Raw genomic sequence first — 24755 nt, 5'->3', positions numbered from 1 at the left:
TAGATACATGATAAAACTGAATAAGAAGCATTATATGCATATGCCACCACTGTTGGCTTGTTTGTTGAGATGGCATCTCCCTAAATTTTCGTTTACTATGAACTCATTTTAAAGGCGTTGAACAGTGCACTCACAAGATGTTTTCCCAAAATTGATAAATTCTGTTGTGAAAGTGAATGGGTTAGCATATCACAGCATCATTTCTATTTTAATGATTATTGTACCTTTTACATACTGTAAATTAAAGACTGGGTACCACTAAACCTTTCAATAGATCACACTAACAGTAATGAAATAACTAATTAAGACATATTCAATTAGTGAACCATAAAGTATTTTGGTGTAACGTAAAATCTATGAGAACTATGCATTTGCAAAAATTAAGCATCGAAATCCTTGCATACATTAATGATGGAACGATTTACAAAATCAAATACACAGTACTTAGCCCTAGCTGTAATTAGTGCTCAGTACAAATTAGCTATTATTTAGTTCTGAGAATATGAACAGTAGGCTTAATAATAGAGGCTAAAGGCTCATAACCCAAAGCTTATTTAATAGATTTAATGCTTTATTCATAGTGAGTGCCTTTTAAAAATTCTTATTATTGAACTTGTTTGTTCTCTTCTTTCCTCCCTGTTAAATGCCTTGCCCTTCTGTATGAGGCAGGCAGCTTAGGGCATGGAATCACTCTCAGGAAGTTCTTTTTCTGATATTGAATTACTCACTTTTTCAAATTCAGTTAAATATGAAGCTAGAAATTGTTCTTTAGTTATGTTTGTGTTAGTATCTCTGGCTGCCCTCAGACTTTTAGATTCAACTTCCAGAGAAAGGTATAGAGATTTTTATTTTTTGGTAGTGGTACTGGGATTGGAACTGAAGGCCTCCTACTTGCTAGGCAGGTACTCTCCTACTTGAGCCATAACCCCTCCCCTCTTCTTTTTCTTTTTCTTTTTAAAGTTATTTCTCAGGTAGAATCTGATATGAGATCATAGTCCTTCCTATGCCCACCTTCATAGTTAGGATCATTTGTCTGGTTTTTGTTTTTTGTTTTTTGCCAGTCCTAGGGCTTGAACTCAGGGCCTGGGTACTGTCCCTGAGCTTCTTTTGCTCAAGACTAGCACTCTACTACTTGAACCACAGTGCCACTTCCGGCTTTTTCTGTTTATGAGGTACTGAGGGATGGAACCCAGGGCTTTGTGCATGCTAGGCAAGCATTCTACCACTAAGCTTCATCCCCAGCCTTTATTTATGTACTTTTTAAAATCTGGCCTGACTGTGGTCACACCATCTCAGTAGCTGAGATTACAGGTATGAGCCAGCCACCATGCCAGCCTAGAAGCTAGACAGTTCTTAAGTTCACAGTTTCTTATTTTCAGTGTACCATTCGGATAGTGCTATATAAAAGTTGTGGAAGACTTTCTAAAGGAAAGGTAGACACCTAGTATGATTATAAAGAATAGAGAGTATAGGCAGATAAAGATAGAGAAAGCATTACATATAGATGTTACAGAAAGTTCTATTAGATGCTCACTGTGGTGGAATATGAAATTCATAGTAGAAAAATCATAAAGAGGTCTGCTTGTCATACCAAGAAGTTTGAATTTTACTAGGTTTGAATTCTACTAGTACTAGACCAAAGGATTAAGTGTAAGAATGATTGTTTCAGACCATTTTAGAAAGACCACTGTAGGAGGATGGAGAATAATGTGATGTAGCTGTCAGATGAGCTTTTGGCCCTGTGATAGAAAAATATTGAATAATTTATAGACACTAAACAATAAGAAATTTGTAAGATTTTGGCACCAGGTGTGGAAATAGGGAAGAAAGAAGAAACATTTGGGAAAATTTCAAACACTTCTGACTTGAGTGACTGGGTAGGTGGTAGTACAATTCAATGAAGTAGGTAATAGAGTGAAGAGTGGAGATGTTAGTGCTCTTGACTTGAAGGGTAAAGGGTGGGGTTTTTGGTGCTCTCTGAGAGATGTTTGAAATATATAGTAACAAGTAAGTGTGTATGTGTGTGTGTGTTTACATACGTATATCCAGCTCAGCAGAAATCAGAACCAGAAATTAAGATTTTGAATCACCAGTGTACAAATGGTAGTTTGAAGGCATGCTAGTAGATGCCTTTGCAAAAGTGAGCCTGTTCAAGGGCTAAGGACATAAAGCTTGGGAACAGTCTTTGAACTGTTTAATACATAAGCATGCTTAGTGTCAGTCAGTTTGGCAGACACAGTGGTGCTTCTTTAGGCTATTAATAAAAAGGAAAGAAACATTTGTATTTTATGTGGCTGCTGAGTTACAAGGAACAAATGATGACCAATGGAAGGGAAATAAAGACTAGTTCTTGAGTTAATTTGGAAGCATGGAATCTCTTTGGGCCTTTTTCTACAATTAATTTCCAAATTGCATTTTTGTTAGTGGGAGAGGGAGTCACAATTATATTTTGATATCTTCTCCACTTCCCTCCTCTCCTCCGCTAGGCTTGAGGCTTGAGCTCTGGGCTGGAGTGCTGTCCATGAGTTTTGTTGCTTAAGGCTCAAGTGATAGAAGCTCTGCTTCAGGCCTTTTGTGATTACTTGGAGCTAAGAGTCTCACTGATTGTGATATTTCTTCGAGTAAAAAGCCAGGCTTGTGGTACGTGGCTTAATTGCAGCACTAGGGAAGTTGAAGCAGGACTAAGAATTTGAAGCCAGCCTGTGTTACCTAAGGTTAGCAAGAATGTCTCAGAAAATGAAAGAGGAAGACTAATTTCATTCTCCCTTGACATTGCTAAAAATCACATTGAGCACAAAAGTGATTAATCAGCGCAACACAATGTGAGGGCTACAAAGAAGGGACATGCCTGATTTTGCCTAGGATTGCCTTTGAATGGGCGGTCCTGTAATTTTAAGTTACTTTAACTTTTATGAAGAAATGGCCTGCCAAGAGATAAGATATTGCAAGGAAGTTGAGCTAATTTGAAAAGCCAACTCAGTAAGAGAGGGTATTCTGTTCATAGCTCTTCCTATGAGAGTAGGTTGAGGGTAGCTTAGGTGCTAAGGAGTATTCCCAACCTTGTGGTAATCTTACTGAAACAGGAAGATTTCATGATGCTCACCTTACCCATTTTGAGTCAGTATTTGCAGGTGGCAGAAACAAAGACCATTATTTCTTTGGCTTATGCCTGCCTTCAACTACATATTAAGTAGCTAACAGAGGCAAGAGTTACAGTACAGTGATTACCCTACAGTTACAGTGATTACCTGCCTCTTGCTGACCTGTCCTTTGATTTTTAAACCTCTGCTCATTTTATGTTGGAAACTTTTGACAGTGAGTGTAAAACATGTTCTGTTCACTGAAAATTCTTGACAATGCACAGAATTTGGTAAATATGTATGCCACAGTGAAATAACAAAATTGTACTAATTTATCTATACCTCAGTAGAGGTCCTTCTTCACTAATTTGTACTGGAAATAAAAGTTTCAGAATACTGTATTTTAAGTGAGAGGACAGGGAGAGAGTAATAGTCTTAGGATTTTTTTCTCTCTCTCTTTAGTACTTGAGTTTGAACTCTGGGCTTTGTGTTTGATAGGCAGGCATTCTGTCACTTAAGCCACACTTTAATAATCTTTTTTTTGTCGGTTGTGGGGCTTGAACTCTGGGCTGGGCACTGTCCCTGAGCTCTTCAGCTCAAGGCTAGCGCTCTACCATTTGAGCCACAGGTGCCACTTTCAGTTTTCAGGTGGTTAATTGGAGATAAGAGTCTCACACACTTTCCTGCCTGGGCTGGCTTTGAACTGCAATCCTTAGATCTCCGCCTCCTGAGTAGCTAGGATTACCACGGGCATGAGCCTCCAGAGCCTGGCTTAATTAACCCTCTTTTATGTTTGTTTGTTTTATAATAAACATTGAGTTATTTTTTCTTGCTAAATATTCTTCCAGCTATTTTAAATTACTCTAAGTACTATAAATATAAAAACAAAATGTTTAATTTTTGTTTGCTCTTATGGTACTTTATCTTAGTGTTTTTTGTTTTTTTTTTTTGGTCAATTGTGGGCCTTGAACTCTGAGTCTGGGTGCTGTCCCTCAGCTCTTCAGCTCAAGGCCTAGCACTCTACCACTTGAGCCACAATACCACTTCTGGTTTTCTGAGTGGTTTATTGGAGAGAAGAATCTCAGGGACTTTCCTGCCCAGGCTGGTTTTGAACCTCGATCCTCAGATCTCAGCCTCCTGAGTAGCTAGGATTACAGTCATGAACCACTGGTGCCCAGCTTTTATCTTAGGTTTTGGTTTTTTTTTTTTTAATGAAATCTATTCCAAACCAGAATAATTTGTAGACCTTAAGTAATTGGTATAACTCTTGGATTTTTTATTCTAAAGCTGTTTATTAGATACTTGTGTTAGGCCGTAAGTCTATAGCTGGAGTAAAACAAACAAAATAGACTTGCCTTCATGGGTCTTATTCTGGTGAGAGGGAACTGACAGTAGATAAAACAATAGTGTATAAGGAGATGACAAGTAGATAGGGGAGCAGGATGTTGTGGAGTTGTCAAAGGTTTGATGGTGATTGTCTACCCATAATACTCTATTAGTGAGATGCTAATATTAACATTAGCTTTATTGTCCATATATGTCATCTCTCTAACATTCTTTTTTTTTTTTTTTACTGTATTTCAGAGTAAATTGCAAATATCAGTTGTTTCTTAAATATTTCGATACACTTATCATTAACTGGAGTACAATATTTGCTTACTTTTTTTCCTCCATTTTGATGGAATTGAGAGTTAATGAAATTCCCCAATAGCACATATTAGCTGAATTTTAACAAATTTATATATGTGCATAACTCACTCCCCACAAGATATAGAACATTACCATCATCCCAGAAATACTCTCTTTCCTCCTCAATCAGTCCTTGTTCCTATTATCAGAGCTAACTACCATGATGATTTCTGTCCCCACTCTAAGTGAATCTTGCTTATTTTAGAGGTATATATGGATAGATGGAGTATACTCTTCAGCTTTAAACACTGATGCTTATGAAATTTACTTGCGTTGTTGCAAGTATATAAGTAGCTTCTTCCTTTTCATTGTTGATTTGTTTTTCACTTTATGGCTTTGCTAGAATTTGTTCATTTGGGGGGTGAGGGAGGTAGGCGGTTGGGTTGTTTCAGTGCTAGGATTGGACCGATGGCCTCACAAATGCTTGGCAAGTACTGTTCTGTTGCTTTATTTCCCAGCATATTTATTGATGGAAGTTTGGTTGTGGATAATTTGAGGCTATTACTAACAAAACTAAACAATCTTACTGCAGGTCTTTTTTGTGGGATTGTATTTTGTTTCTCTTGGGTAAATATTTTAGAAGTAGAATTGCTAGGCTATAGGGACTGTGTGAACTTGATTTTGTAAAACAATTTGCCACAACTTCCTCTTAGTTGACATTGAAATCCTTACCATCACTTGATGTTGGTGTCAACCACCTATTTAGACATTTGGTGAGTGTATAGTGATGTAGGGGTGTGGCTTTTAAACAAACTGGAAAGAGGCGAGGAAGGAAACTATTTCTTATAAGTTTGCCAAACAGCAGGGACTTCAGTATCACAGAGTAGAGTGAGTGAAGAGGAAAACCATAAATGAAGCTAGGGTAACAAGAAAACAAGTATAAAGCCTTTTGGACCTTGTTAGAGAAATTACATGATTCACTTGGATATTATACAGTTACTCTGTTTTGTAAAGAGTAGATGAAAGTGGGAAGAAGAAACTGGTTAGAAGGTCACTATAATTACTTAGGCAAGAGTTGAATGTGTGGATGTTTAAAACTAGGGCACTTGTCTGAGCAATTCTCCTTCAGGTTGATATTTTGGTTCTTGCAAATGTCATTTGGAGATGCAATTCAACTCAGGCCTTTTGTTCAGCTAGTGATATACATTTGAGTCTCTGTCACTGAGGCCCAGGCTCAGTTTGTAATATTTTGGTGTCATATGTGGAAATAAGGAAGAAAGAAGAAGCATTTGGGAAAATTTCAAACACTTCTGAATTGCAGGAGGCAGGCAGAATGCTTTTTAAGCCTAGTGTTATGGTAGCAAGGTTAATGAATATTTAAAATGTGCCTCTGAGCTTCCGCAAAATCATTGTTTATTTTCTAACCTGTATTTGATTCTTGATAGCAGTTTAACTTGCAGTGCATGTGGTTTTTTAAAAATTATTTAATCCTAAATTGTTTTTCATCCAGGCCAATTTTTGTAAGATTGTATATTAAGGAATTCTTTATTTATTTTGTTTCCAGTAATTTCAGGCTGGTTTTGAGTTTTTGCTTCAGTTATTTTATGAAATATTGGAGTTGATCTTGGTGTTTGCTAGGTAACTGAAAGTGTCATTGAGTCTGATTGCTATAAATATAATACAGAGAAACTTTAGCTCCTAAAGTGTCATGAGCTAGTGTCCTTCAAATAACTATCTTCTTTGGCTTAGAATGATCTGTCACTTCTTACTCCTTTAAGCTATTAGCTTTACATATCACTTTGTCCACTGGCAAAAGTGATAATGTTCCTGAAATCTGCTTCTTATTAATAGTTCCCATAGCACATAATACTTTTTTTCATAGGACTTAGTTTTATATTTAACAGATTTTATTTATTAAAAAATTTGTCTGTTGTTGTGCCACTTCTGGGGCTCGAACTTGGGTGCTGTTCCTTAGCTTCTTTTTGCTCAAGGATAGCACTCTACCACTTGAGCCACAGTTCTACTTCCAGCTTTTTTTGTGATTAATTGGAGATAAGAGTCTCCCAGGTGTTTCTGCCTGGGCTGGATTCGTACCTTGGTGCTCACATCTCAGCCTCCTGAGTAGTTGGGTCCTGACTATAATCCTAGCTCCTCAGGAGACTGAGATCTGAGGATAATGCAATACCAGGCAGGAAAGTCCATTGATAACCTTATCTCAACCTGCAGAATGCCAGAAGTGGAGCTCTGGCTCAGTGGTAGAGTTCCAGTCTTGAGCAAAACAGCTCAGAAGCATCTAGGCCTTGAGTTCAAGACCCAGTACACACACACACACACACACACACACACAGAACATATAGACTACCTAATGATAATTTGAAATTAGTTTTCAAGACCCAGCACGCACACACACACACACACACACACACACACACACACACACACGGAACATATAGACTACCTAATGATAATTTGAAATTAGTTTGCCAGGAAACAGTTTGGTAATATTAACCTACAGCAAACAGATTTGTTTAAAAAAAAAACTTTATTGATAAGCGCTGTCTTCAGGGAATATCTGAACTTTTACACTTGTATAATCTTAGCTTTTTCATCAAAACAGTCAATAAATAATTGAGTCTAGTATGTATTTTTACTTAGTTTTACCACTGCATATTCTGACTCAAAACCAAATAATTACATTTCACTTAACTTTTTTTCATTGAAATATATTTATTTTTGAACTTTTGACTGTTTAGGGGGAAAGAATCTCTGTTGTCTTATAGAGAAAAACTTGTAAACAGGGCTGGGAAGAGTGGTAGAGTGCTTGCCTAGCATGCATGAAGCCCTGGGTTCGATTCCTCAGTACCACACAAATAGAAAAAGACAGAAGTGGCACTGTGGTCCAAGTGGTAGAGTGCTAGCCTTAAGCAATAGAAGCTCAGGGACAGTACTCAGGCTCTGAATTCAAGCCCGAGGTCTGGCAAAACAAAAGCAAAACAAAGCCGAGCGCTGGTGGTTTACGCCTGTAATTCTAACTACTCAGGAGGCTGAGATCTGAGGATCGTGGTTCAAAGCCAAGCCCGGGCATGAAAGTCTGTGAGACTATTATCTCCAATAAACCTCTCAGAAAACCGGAAGTGGTTCTGTGGCTCAAGTGGTAGAGCACTGGCCTTGAGCTGAAGAGCTGAGGGACAGTGCCCAGAGTTCAAGCTCCACGACTGACAAAAACAAAATAAAACAAAACTTGTAAACAAGTAAACTATATAGAAATAGAAAGGAGTAGAGGCCTGGCTGAAGTGCTAGAGCAAGTACCAAGTCCTGAGTACAAATGCTGCCAAATAAATAAACGTAGTGACAGTAGTGTTTTATTTTTTTAATAATCTGGAGATTAGAGAATGGAAAATATGTGACACATTAATTTTCTGACCCACTAATTTCAGACATTTGTCTGTGCCTTGCTCATCATCAGTTACCTTTCATTTGGACCAATTGGTAAACATCAAACTAGTAAAATCAACATAATCTTGAGTACTATGTCTAAAATTATTAACCAGAGTAAAACAGGCCAGATTTCCATTAGAATTGAAAAGATGAAACCTTTTTTTTCTCTTATTTATTCAACTACACATGGAAATGATGGATTAAGAGTTTGGAACTAAGGGGCTAGGAATGTAGCTTAGTGTTAAGAGTGCTTGCCTAGCATTTATAAAGCCCTGGGTTCTATGCGGAAGTGGTGCCGTGGCACAAGTGTTAGAGTGCTAGCCTTGAGCAAAAGAAGCTCAGGGACAGTGCTCAGGCCCTAAGCTTAAGCCCCAGAGTTCTGAAACTAAGAACAAAATACAAATTTAAGAATAATGTGTTCTCCTTTCTTCTTCCCACCTTTAAATTTGGTGTGTCTGTGCTGGGGGTAGATCAAAGGAAATTTCTCTTGATATTGAAGTATATCGAAGAATAAGGGCTTCCAAAAGCACATTGTGGTCCAATGAAAAAGTACCCTATCACAAAATATGAGAAGCCTAGTGGCCAGAAGCCATTAGGTAACCTGAAGATTTTGAACTACAAAGAAGAAAACGTTTGTTTTCATAACCTAGTTTATAACCATGGAATTTGAATGATATTCAAGTCAAAAATAGAATGATTTGTTAAATTTGACTGATAGAACTTTTCTATATGGAAAAGAAATAGAAGTCAGAAAAAATACTTGTAAAATTGATACACAAGAGCAGTTTCCTTAATATTAAAAAAGAAGCTCTGAAAGGCGCCTCGTGTCCTGTAATCTCAGCTGTTTGGGCAATAGGATCATGTTCAAGGCCGACTCAGGCAAAAAAGAAAAAGTGATTTGAAATCCTATTTCAAAGAATGGAGGCCATGGTATTCATATCTATTGTCTCCTATCTGGGGGAAAAAAGATGGGCTGTGTCTCAAGTGTTGGACTGCTTGCCTAGCTAGCATCAGTCCCTGAGTTCCAGCCTTAGTACCAACAGGAAAAGAAAAGTAAGTTAAAAATGTATATCTGTGTTAATGAAAAAAATTAAGATTATAGGCATCCACCACCACCAACCCTGGCTAAAAGTGACACTTTTTTTTTTTTTTTTTGGTCAGTTGTGGGGCTTAAACTCTTGGGCCTGGGCACTGTCCCTCAGCTCTTCAGCTCAAGGCTAGTGCTCTACCAGTTGAGCTGCAGCACCATGTCCGGCTTTTTCTATTTATGTGGTGCTGAAGAATCGAACCCAGGGCATCATGCATGCAAAGCAAGCACTCTACCACTGAGCTACCTTCCCAGCCAAAGCAACACTTTTGAAAAATGAAGAAAGAGGGCATATATTAAGGAAAGGAAAACTTAACCATAATTTATAATTAAGTTATAAAATAAGATCGATAAGATTTTTAAATTCAAAAGAGATGCTGAGAAGTAATTACTATAGGGAATAGCAACAGGTGTGGTCTGCTTCAGGTATTTGCATTGGTAGTTGTCTGTATCTGTTTTAGGAGATGAGTAGGATATCATGTACATAGCTACATGGGTAATTTTTGTGGCATTTGTGGAGGATTAGAGTATGCATTTAGGTTGATTCCAGGGGTTCTCCCTATCAGTGTGTGAATTAAATAAATTACAGTGTGCATCAGTACAGTGCAGTACAGTGCAACTGTTGCAAAATAATGTAGAATTACCACTATTGAAAGACCTCCAAGAGAATCAAAGCTAGGACTATAACTCTGTATGTTGAATGGTATGGTTCTAGATTCATATAAATTTATATGTGTCTACTTGTTTTGTACATAGGAGCATATGTGTATTCTTAGTGGGTTTCTTTTCTTTACTGTTGGAATGTGTCATCTGTGAATTAGTTTATATATGTGTATGTGCATATGTATATATAGAAAAACTTAATAAATAAGATGCCAAAATTCAGAATTCATGGGGCTAGATGAGAATTATACTTTTGTGGCAGCTGGTGACATTGTAATAGGTAAAAACCCTTTCTAAAGCCGAAGTTTGGGCTGGGAAGGTGGCTCAGTGGTAGAGCGCTTGCCTTGCATGCATGAGGCCCTGGGTTCGATTCCTCAGCACCACATAAGCAAAAAGGAAAAAAATGCCAGAAGTGGTGCTGTGGCTCAAGTGGTAGAGTGCTGGCCTTGAGCAGAAGAGCTGAGGGACAGCCCCCAGGCCCAGAGTTCAGGCCCCACAACCGACAAAAACAAACAGGTCAGCTAAAGCCGAAGTTTATTTTATGCACCTGTTACACTAAACATTTTACTCAACGTTTATCTTACTTAACTCCCCAACAAACTCTGTAAATGAGATTTTTGTTTTCCTTACTAAAGGACACAGAAGCCGGGCACAGTGGCTCACACTTGTAATCCTAGCCACTCAAGAGGCTGAGATCTGAGGATCACGGTTCAAAGCCAGCCCGGGCAAGAAAGTCTATGATCTCCAATAAAAAAAAGTCTATTATCTCCAATAAACCAGTAGAAAACTGGAAGTGGTGCTGTGGCTCAAGTAGTAGAGTGCTCGCCTTGAGCTGAAGAGCTGAGGGGTAGTGCCCAGGCCCAGAGTTCCAGCCCCACGACAGACAGAGAAAAAAAAGGACACAAAAGCCTGCAGTTTCTTGCCAGGAGTTACAAATGGTTAAGTGTTGGAGTCGGGTGTTAATCCAGACAGTCTGAGTCCAGAGCAAGTGCTTTCCACCCCTGTACTTAGTACTTTACTGTCCACAATGGCTCTGGAAAATCATAAGGAAGTATACCAAGTGTGAAAAGGGTTCATTTCATAACTGAACATGATACAGATAATCTTAATCCTCCTTTTTTTAAAAAAAGATCATATTGGCTTATGAAAGAACTTTCTAAATTTACAAAGCACTGTATAACTAGAACATGTAAATCTATAAAATATTTTTACTTGAAGCTTAGTTTCTTCATATAATAAATTCAGATACTTTAATACTTTTTCTTCAAATCGCATCTGTAAAAGGCAAGCTTTAACAGTTTCAGTCAACATTTTGAATCTCTATAGCTTGATTTTGGTGTAGAATAGGTTGAAGCAAAGAATGAAAAACCGAGGAAATACTGCTTCTAATAAAAAATCTTCTCATTTCTATTTCAAAATGTTTTAAATTACTAGTATTATATTATTAGCACCATTTTCAAGGGCTATTTTAAAAGCAAGACTGTTGTTCACTACTTTTTAATATATAAACTTACATGTCTTTCCTCTTTAGGAACATCATCTTCAGCGGGCTATTTCCGCACAGCAGGTTTATGGCGAGAAGAGGGATAATATGGTTATACCCGTCCCAGAGGCAGAAAGTAATATTGCCTACTATGAATCCATATATCCTGGGGAATTTAAGATGCCAAAGCAGCTCATTCACATACAGCGTAAGTAATTATTTTTTTTTCATTTATTATGTAATTTGTTGAAGAGCATCAGTTTGAGAATTCTTAGAGCTAGTCTTCAACTTCTAAAATGGTATTTGGGTCAGGTGCTGGTGGATCACACCTGTAATCCTGACTACTCAAGGGGCTGAGATATAAGGAAGGAGGTTCAAAGCCAGTACAGACAAGAAAGTCGGTGAGACTCTTATCTCCAATTCCACCAAAAAGCTGGAAGTGGAGCTGTGGCTCAAGTGGTAGAGCCTTTAGCAAAAAACACTCAGGACAGCATCCATATGTGTCAGGTCCTGAGTGCAAGCCCAGGACTGGCAAAATTAAATTAAATTAAATTTTTTTAAAAAGATAGTATTTGAGATATTTTTCTGACATAAAAGACAGCAGTTAACTTCATGGATTTTTTCATTTCATTCCAGCATGGGATCTTTATACAGGCAGGGTAAGAATGTGACTTAGTGAGGAGGAGGTTAGGAGGATAGTAAAGAGTAATGGGTGAATATGATCAAAGTATGTTATATACATGTATGGAAATAGCACAATGAAATCTCTTATTTTACACAACCAACTTAAGTTAATAAAAAAGAAGACATCAGAAAAAAAATAAAAGTTCAATTTGAATGCTGGAAATAAAAACAAAAAAAGTGTCAGAATAGAAAGTTTTTTAATAATTCAAGGAACTTTGATATCACTTGGGAGTCAAAAAACTTTCCCTGCAAAAAGGAATAGATAAAAAAGTATGTTTGTGGCTCATTCATTTTCTGTCACACTAATCTCCACTATTGTGTAAAGGCTGCTATGTAGAATTCATAAATAGATATACATAACTGTGTTTTTGGTAAAACTTAATTGACAAAACTCGGTGGCAGCCATAGGTTTTTGGTCTATCTAGAGCAAGATGCTAATGTTTGACCTGGATTGGCAATGCACATCAATAATATCATCACTCAGAGGGCAGAGGCATCCAGATGCTGGTGGCTCAAGCCTTCAATCCTAGCTACTCAGTAGGCTGAGCTGCCTGGATTACAGTTTGAAACCAGCCCAGGCAGACACTTTCTCCAGTTAACCACCAGGAAGAAAAAAGCCAGAAGTGGAGCTATGTGTGGCTCAAATGATAGAGCACCAGCCTTTAGCAAAAATAAGGCTAAGGGACAATGCCCAGGACCTAAGTTCAAGCCCCAGGATCAGCACTCACTTAGGCAGTGAGTTAATTGTTTAATAAAAGTTGGTATGTTAAAAATTCCTGCAGCTTTCATTGTTGACTTGTTGACCTTTATGATCAAGAGATTATTGTAGGGGCCTATCTAATGCTTTTTCAGCAAAATATAAATCTTATTTTGTTTTCATTGATCCTTGTAAGTACCTTCCAAAATTAGTTTTAACTAATTCCTAACTCATTTAACTAGTTTTTTGAATATCACATAACCAGTTTAACTCATTTATAATACCAAGGCAAAGTGGCTCAAATCTGTAATCCTAGCTACTTGGGAGGCAGAGATCAGGGGATCATACTTAAGAGGTCAGCCTGGTCCTAAAAGTTGTGATACTCCACCTTAACTAATAGTTGGGTAGATCCCTAGCATAGAGCAAAATCCTACCTCAAAAATAACCTAGGCAGCCAGGTGTCAGTAGCTCACACCTGTAATTTTAGCTACTCTTCTGAGATCTGAGGATTGCTGTTCAAAGCCAGAACAGGCAGGAAAGCCCTTGAGACTCATCTCCAATTAATTACAAGAAAACTGCAAGTGGCACTGTGACTCAAGTGGTAGAGCGCTTGCCTTAAGCTTCTGAAGATGCTGAGGGAAAGCGCCCAGGCCCAGAGTTCAAGCCCCATGACCAACAAAACAAAGCAAACAAATAAACAAAAAACAGGAATTGAAGGTGTGGCTCAAGTGGTAGAGTGCCAGCTTTGAGTGGAAAATCTGAGTGAGAACATGATGCCCTGAGTTCAAGCTCCATTACCAAAACCAGTGATATGTTTGCATACTTGAGTTTGAATACATTTAAGACACAGAGTATGGTGCCACAACCCAGCTGAAGAAGGTTATCACTGGAACCCAGAAGTTTCCTCCAGCTTAAGCAACATAGCAAGACCCTGTCTGAAAACAATAAAAAGTGAATCTAAAAAAGAACCCTAAATTCTGATGTGATTATTATTTCAGGGGTAGAAGATGTAGTTTAGTGGTAGGTGATTTATGAGTTCAATTCCCAGCAACAAAAGAAAAGAGACAGATGGAGAGATTCTAAATAAATTTAATAGATATTAGGACCTAAAAAGTTTTTTTCAACTAGGTGCTAGTGGCTCATGCCTGTAACCCTACCTAGCTACTAAGGAGGCTAATTTCTGAGGATCAAGATTTGAAGCCAGCCTAGGCAGGAAAGTCTGTGAAACTCTTATCTCCAATTGACCACCACCCCCTCCCTCCCCCCACAAATAAATAAATAAAATAAACTGAAGTAGAGCAGTGGTTCAAGTGATAGAGTGCTAACCTTGAGGAAAAAAATCTCAGAGCCAGCACCTAAACCCTGAGTTCATGGACTACAATACATAAACAAATAAATCTCCACCAGGAAATGTATACTCTGGAGTATTTAACAAGAAGTATGGCCATTATTCATAGAATTTACTCTTGATACTTAAACAATGAAAAATAAGTGTGTTTGTGTAATAAGAGTTTGTATAATAACACATGCAAATGTGAAGACAATAGAACTCTAATACCATATGAATTCAAAAAGTATGCACTGTGCTAGGAATGTGACTTAGTGGTGGAGTGTTTGCCTAGCATGCATGAAGCCCTGGGTTTGATTCCTCATTACCACATAAACAGAAAAAGCTGGAAGTGGCGCTGTGGCTCAAAGTGGTTGGATGCCAGCCTTGAACAAAAAGAAGCTCAGGGACCTGCCCAGACCTTGAGTTCAAGCTTCAGAACTGACCAGGGGGAAGGGGAGGGATGGGGGAGGGGGGGGAGAGGGAAGGTATACAGGTATTCTCAATACTGTTTTTATCTCACACAGTGTGTAGAAGTTCAGACTTTTTAATTTAGAAGGTTTTATTCCTAATTGATATTTTATAGAAAAGAACTTTTTCTTATCTTTATGCCCTGATTCTGAAAGATTACATATCCTCCTTTGCCTCCCTCCACATCCATTGTATTACAGAAATTATGGTAGTGTTTTTGACAGAACTTCATATAGATAGATAGATAGATAGATAGATATGTACACATAACATATCTATCTATCTATATATAATATATAAGGGATGCTATGAGAATTCCAAATCAGGGACTCTACCTCAATACATTCTAGAAATGAATATACACTCTTGTTTCTCAACATAAAGAGGTTGAAGAATTGAATGATCTACTAGCCAGTCAGCCTTTGGTTTTTAGATCTGAGGCAAAGTTGTCAAATACCACTTTTAGTAAATATCAAAAGTCTACCCTGCTACTCTGAATTTATTTTGTGAGCTTTATAAATCATTTAGAATTAGTGGTTTTGCCGAAACTGGTCCAGGAAATTGCTCCTCAGTCTTAAGTGATGTACCTTCCTTTCTGTCAGGGATTATATTCCATGCTATTTACTAAGCCCAAATATCCTATCACTAATGCTTGCACTTTTCAAATTATATTGGATGTTACGGACACACTCTTTTATACAGACATTTACCTTTAGCCATGGTGCCATTTGTTACATAAACATTTATATGGGGCTGGGAAGGTGGCTCAGTGGTAGAGTGCTTGCCTTGCATGCATGAGGCCCTGGGTTCGATTCCTCAGCACCACATAAGCAGAAAAGGCTGGAAGTGGCACTGTGGCTCAAGTGGCAGAGTGCTAGCCTTGAGCTGAATAGCTCAGGGACAGCACCCAGGCCCAGAGTTCTGGCCCCATGACTGGCCCCCACCCCAAAAAAAAAAATATATATATATGTATATGTATATTTAAGTTCAACTTGTATTTCTAGACTCTTTAATACAGTATTCCCTGCTTATCTGTGATTTCATTCATCTGTGGTCAGTCAAAATCTGAAAATATTAAATGGGAAATTCTGTATATAAATAGACCCCAAGTTTTTTTCTTTAAAAAATTTAAATTGTTATTATAGAAGTGATAGACAGAGGGGTTGCAGTTACATATGTCAGGTAATGAGTACATTTCTTTTTGGACAATGTCACTACTTCCCTTGCTCTCTCCCAGTTTTCCCCTTGTGTCCCCACCCAAAAGTTGTATAGTTGGTTTTCAACATAGTGTCTAGTAAGTACCACTACTGCATTTGTTCACCCCTTTTCCTCTATGTCTGTGCCCTTCTTTTACCACCCTAAAGGTAGATAAAAGAACAAACAAGACAGAAAGAAAACAAAAACAGCAATGAAGAAAAAAACCTTGTTTCCATTTCCTAGAGTTCATTTTGATAAATACTTTATTTCATATGATCAGATGCACATAGGCATTGTGCTTTTGTGTTCCTCTCCTAAGAATAATCTCCTTTCAGACCCTAAATTTTAAGTTACAGTTCAGCCTGCCTAGAACATGAATTGACGCATTCATTAGTCTCAGAGCCATCTATGTTACTAGATTGACTGTTACTACATTATGGTGCTTGTGTTCAAGTACCCTTACTTTACTTAATAAGACCTCAAAGAATAAGAGTAGTGATGCTGGCAATTCAGATATTTCCAAAGTACTTCCTTCCATGAAAGGATCAAAGTTCTTGGCTTATGGAAGGAAAGGTTCATATACTGAGATTGTTAAAATGTACAGGTCTTACATCTGTGAAGAAGGAAAAAAATCCATGCCAGTTTTATTCTGGCACCTTAATTGCAAACATGAGAACTACAGTGCCTATTGAGTACTGAGTAAAGATGGGAAAGTCATTAGGTTACAAGGTTTGGCATTGACCACAATCTCAGGTATCTAGAGATCATCTTCTAGTGGATACCATAGTTTGTACCACTTTATATGACAGTTCTTTTCTTATATGTGTGTATCACATACAATAGTTGTTCCCTCCCTCACCCTATTCCTTCCTCTAGCAGCAAGTTAGTTGAACTCTGGAACTCTGACCTGAGGCTTGCTAATAAAAGTGCTCTGCCACTTGAGTGAGTACTTTTTTCCGTAACTATAAGAGTCTCACAGACTTTCATGCCTGGCTGACTTCAAACTGTAGTCCTTAGGAATTAGCCCCCTTTGTAGCTAGGGTTATAGGCCTGAGTCACCATTGCTCAGCTGGGTCTTGTGTTTTTGCCCAGGATTGGCCTCAGACTGTAATCCTCTCTCATGGATGCGTTACAGGTGTGAACCTCCACTGCCTATCTTGTTTGTTGAGATAGGGTCATGCACCCCTGAACAGACCTCAAATCATAATCCTCCTAATCTTTGCCTCTTGAGTATCTGTATTTCAGGTATAAACCTACACACTCAGCCTAGTATGTGTGTGTGGTTTACTGGGGAATCTAACCCAAAGCCTTCTAATGTTGAGCATTCCACTAATAAACTGGACCCCAACATGTATTTTATTTTAGTTGTACATACTTACGGGTTTTTCGCTATCGGAATGTTTTAGAGGCATCTTCTACAGTGTGGTAATTATTGAACAATAATTGGCTACCTCAGTCATAATCAGTTAACAGAAGATGTGACTCATTTTCTATTTTTCATTAGATTCTGCTTTCTGCTTTAAATGTATTCCATAATGGTCAGAAAGTCTGAGGCAATAGTCCTGTTTCTAGAACTGCAGTAAACATTGTTACTTCTTATCAGCTGAGGCTGAGCTCAGTAGGAAACTGCATGTTCAGCCAATGCTAAATTATACTTAAGGTCGTTGACTGTGTTTAGATGAAATCCTGAAGCAGATGCCTAATGATAGCTTTACTCTAGAAATTTAATATTCTATATGTAAACAGATATTCTTATTTATTATATTGATTGCTTTTTTGTCTGTGTGCTGGTACTGTAGCTTGAACTCAGGGCCTAACACTCGTTCAGCATTGTCACTTATGGCTGGCATTATTCTACCATACCTTCAGTTCCATAATATCTTCATATGCAAGATTTAGATGTGTTTGCCCTGAGAAGAAAATCCTGTTAGAAGGACACTGAGCTCCCTGATTTGTATGATGGATCCCTCCTTCCCAGTCTTGCTTTACTTCCCTGGTATCCTAGATGTTAGGCAAGATTGTTTCACATTTGTGCATAACTAAGCTTTGTAATTGTAATGTAATTTGATCTAAATAAATATAAATTTTACATTGGAGGAGGCCAGAGTGTAATATATAAATAGAACCTTAAGAAAGTAGAACAGTGGTCTCCTGTGTGGCCTGGACCACACAATCTACCTATTTACAATTCTCAAGTAGCTAGGATGACAGACACATGCCACCATATCCAGCTTTTGTTGATTGAGTTAGGAATCTTGCAAACTTTTTTCTGAGTTAATCTCAAAGTGTGATCCTCCTCCTAACTAACTGGGGCTGTAGGTGTGAGCTACAATACCCAGCCACTTACTTTAATTAGGAATGTTACAGAAGTTAAATTGGCTAAGATGGAAAATAAAACAATAGAATTATATAGTAATTCTGCAAATACTTGTTAGATTCCTCTGAGTTGGTTACCATGTTAAGCTTGAAGCAAAAATGTCTTATATTTATCATAAACTTCAATAATGAATGGCTACTTGGTTGGTTGGTTGGTTGGTTTCAGATTTTTCCCTCCATTGATATAAATGCTCATTACATTCAAGCAGAGGTGGCATACAAGAGGAAACATGTTGCTCTCCATTTGGAGGTACAAAGTTAAATAAGAAGACATGTGTTTAGACACTGGTGGGCCCAGTACTGGCACCAAAAAATGTGGGGGGGGGGGCGGTGTATATACTGCTTGTGTGTGTGTGTGTTTGTGTGTGTGTGCCTGTCCTCAAAGGGATGAGTCACATTTTAATAGTGGAAGACATGCTTAATAACTAGATTGTAAGTATGTATAAAAGGTAGTAGGAATCTGGGCACTGGTGGCTCTCGCCTGTATTCCTAGCTATTCAGGAGGCTGAGATATGAAGATCACAGTTCAAAGCCAGCCATGAGACTCTGATGTCCAATTAACCATCAGAAAACTGGAAGTGGCACTGTGATTTAAGTGGTAGAGCACTCTCCTTGAGCTGAATGGCTGAGGGACAGCATCCAGGCCCAGAGTTCAAATCCCACAGGTGATTAAAAAAAAAAAAAGTAGTAGGAAATAAGTGATCTAGGACAGAATTTTTTTTTAATATTTGTGACACGGGCTTTAGGTATCATGTTTGAATTTCTTGTAATTCATGCCCCATTTTTCTGAGAAAGCTCGTAATTTCTAAAAAAGGAAAAGAGGACAGGAACCACTGATGTTAGACTGAGTATTGAAAAGATTAAAGTGTGATTTGCTTTTTTGGTAGGTGAACAGAAAATAGCTAATGTAAAGAAAGGCCTGAAGTCATGAAGTAGCACGCTGTGTGACATAGTTGGTGACACTAGACACTCTAGGTAAAAAGGCTCCACTATTCTAAGCATTTGGGCTCTAAGGTTAGTAGAAAGACTTGACTTGCGCCAAAGGAAAGAAAAGATAGACAAGTTTTGATATCAAGAGATTTGATGTTTTCTTAATATCGTTATCAGCATAGCTTAATTTTGATAAAATATAGAGTGACATTTGGTAATATCAACTGGTAATTCTTGATAGCCTAAGAAATAAATCTCCAATTTTATCACCGTGACAAGTGACTCATGGGAAACAAACCCCTGCAGAATGCACTCCCTGAGTGATCACTGTCACTGCTATTGGTAGTGCATTTAATAGCATCAGCTTTAACTACCAATCTCTAAGCTTTTGGTGAAATAGTTTCATTATTTATAAGATAGGACTTTAAGATTCTAGAAAATAATTGTGCCTAAAAGATCTTTTGTATATGAAACTGGTGATATGTTTTATTTTAACTACAAAAGTGGCACTTTCACATGATTCAACCTGATGCCTTTAGTAACCCTTTTATGTTCTTAATAATATGCTTCTAGTTTATTTGTCTTTAGGGGCTGAGCTTGGGGGTGTCCCATTGTTAGATTTTACTGCTTTTATCTATTTTCATAGTCAAGATAATCTTCCTCTGATGTTAAATGTGGAAGACATATCAGTAAGCTTAGACTGTAACGTTTCCTTAGGAAACTAGGTTTTGCTTTTATTCAGACATCTGGAGAGGTTTTTGTCAGTGAATTCATAGTAAATGATTGCTTATGGTTTCTTCTGTCAGCTTTTAGTTTGGATGCTGAACAGCCTGATTATGATTTGGATTCCGAGGATGAAGTATTTGTGAATAAACTGAAAAAGAAAATGGACATCTGCCCATTACAATTTGAGGAGATGATTGACCGTCTAGAAAAAGGAAGTGGTCAGCAGGTACAATTCCATTTATGTATAAGTATGCATGTTCATATTTTGTACAAAAGTCTATATTATATAAAAACAGTGTTGAGGGGCTATAAGCAAATAGGCTTTGCAGTTAGAAAGCATGAATTTACATCTCATCTCTCATTAACCTGTGTAATCTTGAGTAATATATTTTAAAATTTCTGTGTGCACAGCTGTCAAACAAATATGATAAGCACCATAGGATTATTATGAGAAGTCAAATACTGTGTACTGTGTATAAAATATATTGTATCAAAGTGTAATGTAAACACTTTTATGAAAGTAACACAATGGTTTTGTATTTAGCCAGTCAGTCTGCAGGAAGCCAAACTACTGCTAAAAGAAGATGATGAATTAATTAGAGAAGTTTATGAATACTGGATTAAAAAGAGAAAAAGCTGTCGAGGGCCATCTCTTATCCCATCAGTCAAACAGGAGAAGAGAGATGGTTCCAGCACAAATGATCCTTATGTGGCTTTTAGAAGGCGTACTGAAAAAATGCAAACTCGGAAAGTAAGTGAACTTTGAAAAACTATTTTCTATAAGAAAAATTACTATAAAATAATGAAATGATTGTAATCATTTACTATCCTAATTCTATAATTTGTGTTTACATAGTACCTTTAAATTATAATGAAAAATATCTATTTAAAAAGCAACTATATTTTCAGAATCGCAAAAATGATGAAGCCTCTTATGAAAAAATGCTTAAACTGCGTCGCGATCTAAGTCGGGCTGTAACTATTCTAGAGATGATAAAAAGAAGAGAAAAGAGTAAAAGGGAACTATTGCATTTAACACTGGAAATTATGGAAAAGAGGTAATGTATTTTGTTTACATTGCACTTTATTTGGCAGTACTGGAATTTGAACTCAAGCCTTTGCATCTACTAGGCATGTGCTCTACCACTTGAGCCACACCCATGCCCCATATTTTTATGGTATTAGGGAGTATGGTTCCAGTAACATTTTGCATAGAATTAATTTCCTAAGCAGTTACATAATTTATGGAAACACCTTTTCTTAGGTATAATTAGTACTGATTTAAATATGTAATAGGTATTTATACTTTGTTTAATTTTATATGTATTCTGTCTCATCTTTGAAAGTGACAGTAAAATGTATCAGGTATTTTCATTTCAAAATCTTCTGCTTCTGTTCTTATTTGCGTTGTGCAAAAGTCTGTGTGAGAGAGAAAGCATTTGTCAATTCTAAAATTTTTGTTATATTCACTTGATATTACTTACTCTTTACATATATTGAATACAGGTTCTTTTATTGCTTCTTGGGATTGAATACAGGGCATTGCACATGCTAGGAAGGTTGCTCTACAACTGAGCCAAATGCCTATTCCCAAAGGCCCCAGATTAACCATTTAAATACACAATGAAAGCTTCAAGCCTCACTGTCCTACTTCTTAGTCCCTATCCCCAAGGAAAATCAGTCCATTTTTGTCTTTCGCCTGATCTTAGGGTTTGATCTAAGAGCCTTGAGTTCTATTATTTGAGCTGTGCCCTTTTTGCTTTAGTTAACTCACCCTCTACACACATATGGGTATATATGCACATACAGGGTAACTGCAAGTTGATAGATATGTTAGCTCAGTGTACTCTTGGAATATGTACATTTTGTACTTTGAATATATGCAGTTTAAACTTTTTTTTCTTCTAATTTTAGGTATAATTTGGGTGACTACAGCGGTGAGATCATGTCTGAGGTTATGGCACAGAGACAGACAGTGAAACCTACTTATGCCATCCCCATCATCCCTATCACAAATAGCAGTCAATTTAAACATCAGGAAGTGATGGATGTGAAGGAATTTAAAGTTAATAAGGTGATGAGCGTGAAAATAATATCTGACAGTGGGGTTATGTTTTATCATTAGAATGAAGTAAGAAGGAAAAATACATGTAAACTCTACCATGGACTGTGCTTCAACCTAATGATTATAGTATGTTATAAAGAAAAGCAGAAACTTTGTAATTAAATTTTATATTTGCTTGTTATCTCTTTTAAAAGGGAAGGTTTTGTTACTAATATGAGGAATATTTTACTAGTATACAAGGATTGAGTGTAAATTAAATTGGGTGCCTGATGCCAGTTGTTCATGCTGGTAATTCTACCTACTCAAGAGGCTGAGGGGCTGGGAAGGTGGCTCAGTGGTAGAGCGCTTGCCTTGCATGCATGAGGCCCTGGGTTCGATTCCTCAGCACCACATACGCAAAAAGAAAAAAGCCGGAAGTGGTGCTGTGGCTCAGGTGGTAGGGCGCTAGCCTTGAGCTGAAGAGCTGAGGGACAGCACGCAGGCCCAGAGTTCAGGCCCCACAACCAGACCCCCCCCCCCCCCAAAAAAAACAAAAAACAAAAAACAAATAAGAGGCTGAGATCTGAGGATCATGGTTTGAAGCCAGCCTAGGCAGAAAAGTCCATGAGACTTGTCTCCAATTAACCACTGGAATACTGGAAGTGGAGCCGTGACTCAAAGTGGTAGAGCACTAGCCTTGAGAAGTACGCAGGGATAGAGAAAGCCCAGGCCCTGAGTTCAAGCCCATGGCCAAAAAAAAAAACCAAGAAAAAAACCCCCTTAAAATGGAGAGAGATAAAATTCTTTCCTAGTTGGGTGACAGTGGCACATGATTATCACCCTAGCTGCTCAGGAGGCTGAGATCTGAGGATTGTGGTTTGAAGCCAGCCCAGGCAGGAAGGTCCATGAGACTCTTAACTCCAATAAACTACTCGGAAAAAGCCAGAAGTGGCATTACAGCTCACTTGTAGAGCGCTAACCATGACTCATAGGAGCTCAGGAACAGTGCCGAGTCCCTGAGTTCAAGCCCCAGTAGCAGTATCAAAAAAAGACAAAGAAAAGAAAAGAAAATTTCTTTCCTATAGTTTTTTTGTCTTTATGAGCACATTTATATGTAAGTGGAATGAAAAATGGAAGTAATTTAGGTATTATTTTAGTAGTTTGTAATACAAACAGATAGTGGTTTAGAATGGAAATATTTTGACAAATCAGTACTTAATCACATAGATCACAATTTGTGAAGAATAAAATTGGTAAGAAAAAACTAAGAAAAATAAAGGATACAGTCAAGTGCACTTTCGTAAAAAATATGCATCTGGGGAAAGTGTTGTTTGTTTGTTTGTTTTTATTTTGGTGTGTGTAGCAAAATTTGGGTTTGAACCAGGGCGTTGAATTCACTCAACTTACTATCTTGCTCAGCTGGTGCTCTACCACTTGAGCCATGCCTACATTCATGCTTTTTGTTGGTTATTTGGAAGATGGAGTTTCTTCAACTTTTCTGCCTATGTGGCCCTTAAACCAAGATATTTGAGTTGCTAGGGTTACAAGAATGAGCCACTAGCACTCAGCTGATATTTTGATTTCAAAATATGTTGGGGAGGTTGGTCAGGATAATAAAAGAGTTTCTCCTTGATAATATAGATGGTTGGGCTCACATTCCAATATATTCCTTTTACTAATATATCACACAGGCATATTTGTGTTTTATATTTAATCTGAATTTTGTGTTCTACACTGATAATTTACTACTCCTAAATATGCCCTTGCAATTTTTTTGGGTTTTTTGGTTGTTTTTTTTTTTTTTTGTCGGTCATGGGACTTGAACTCTGGGCCTGGGTGCTGTCCCTCAGCTCTTCAGCTCAGGGCTAGCGCTCTGCCACTTGAGCCACAGCGCCGTTTCTGGTTTTTCTGGTTGTTTATTGGAGATATGAATCTCACAGACTTTCCTTCGGGGGCTGGCTTTGTACTGTGATCCTCAGATTTCAGCCTCTTGAGTAACTAGGATTTCAGGCGTGAGCCATCTTGCCCAGCTTTCCCTTACAATTTAATAGCTTTCCTGATTTTAGCATTTTAAGTTTGTAGTCTCCCTGTCTGAGCCCTATGGGGCTTCAGAGATAAGTGTTATTTTTCAGTTTTTATATTTTAAGTTTAAACTCTTAACCTATTTTGTACTTTTTTTTTTTTCTTTTTGTCAGTCATGGCTTTTGAACTTGGGGCCTGGGCACTGTCCCTGAGCTCTTTTGATCAAGGCTAGCGTTCTACTACTTTGAGCCACAGCGCCACATACTTCCTACCCTGGGCTGGCTTCAAACCGTGATCCTCAGATCTCAGCCTCCTGAAGATCCTGTTCTATATTTTATTTATATGTGCCAAAACTGTGAGCACTTTAAATTCCTCCAAGTTAAGATAGGGTCATTTAATAAAACTCTGCGTTACTGGCACCTGGCTATTCCAAACTTTTGAATAATGTTAAACTTTTTAATTATACTGAAGAAAAGTCATAGTTAAGAGAGTTGTCTTAAATTGGTGATGTAGCTGACATTGGTATTAACTTTCAAGTAATGTTCTTACTATGTTTACCATTCAAAACTGTGGAGAAATTATAAATCAATACTCTATAGCTGAATTGACTTTTCCCAGAAAATTGCAATGCTACAAACTATGTAAACTTATAAATTATGTAAGACCTAGTGTTGTTGCGCTTATCTCTCCCTGAAAAATGTATCTTTTGTCCTTAATCCTTCCTACCTCTTGCCCACTCATCAAATGCATCCTTCTTCTTGCCTGTGCCATCACCTAGCGTTATGTAACTAATGCATGCTTTTCATCAATTCCATCACTCTCGCATCTGAACTTTGTTTTTTTTTTTTTTTGTCGGTTCTGGGGCTTGAACTCTGGGCCTGGGCGCTGTCCCTCAGCTCTT

At 37.7% G+C, this 24755-nt stretch overlaps 1 protein-coding gene across 4 annotated transcripts in view; it reads left to right on the top strand.

Moving 5' to 3' along the window:
- Positions 1–24755, top strand: part of Epc1 (enhancer of polycomb homolog 1) — a 99645-nt gene that overhangs the window by 58116 nt on the left and 16774 nt on the right. For 3 of the 4 annotated variants that reach the window (XM_042685959.1, XM_042685958.1, XM_042685957.1), the window contains exons 2-6: positions 11429–11588; positions 19869–20014; positions 20333–20539; positions 20698–20846; positions 21703–21862. In XM_042685959.1, the coding sequence (XP_042541893.1) occupies positions 11429–11588; positions 19869–20014; positions 20333–20539; positions 20698–20846; positions 21703–21862 (822 nt within the window). Of the gene's footprint in view, positions 1–3017; positions 3023–11428; positions 11589–19868; positions 20015–20332; positions 20540–20697; positions 20847–21702; positions 21863–24755 lie in introns of all 4 variants that reach the window. The other variant, XM_042685960.1, reaches the window with a different exon arrangement.

Source organism: Dipodomys spectabilis, unplaced genomic scaffold (assembly GCF_019054845.1).
Source record: "Dipodomys spectabilis isolate Male_0828 unplaced genomic scaffold, ASM1905484v1 ptg000096l, whole genome shotgun sequence".
Lineage (NCBI taxonomy): Eukaryota > Metazoa > Chordata > Mammalia > Rodentia > Heteromyidae > Dipodomys > Dipodomys spectabilis.
This window is presented reverse-complemented; position numbering and strand designations above follow the sequence as displayed.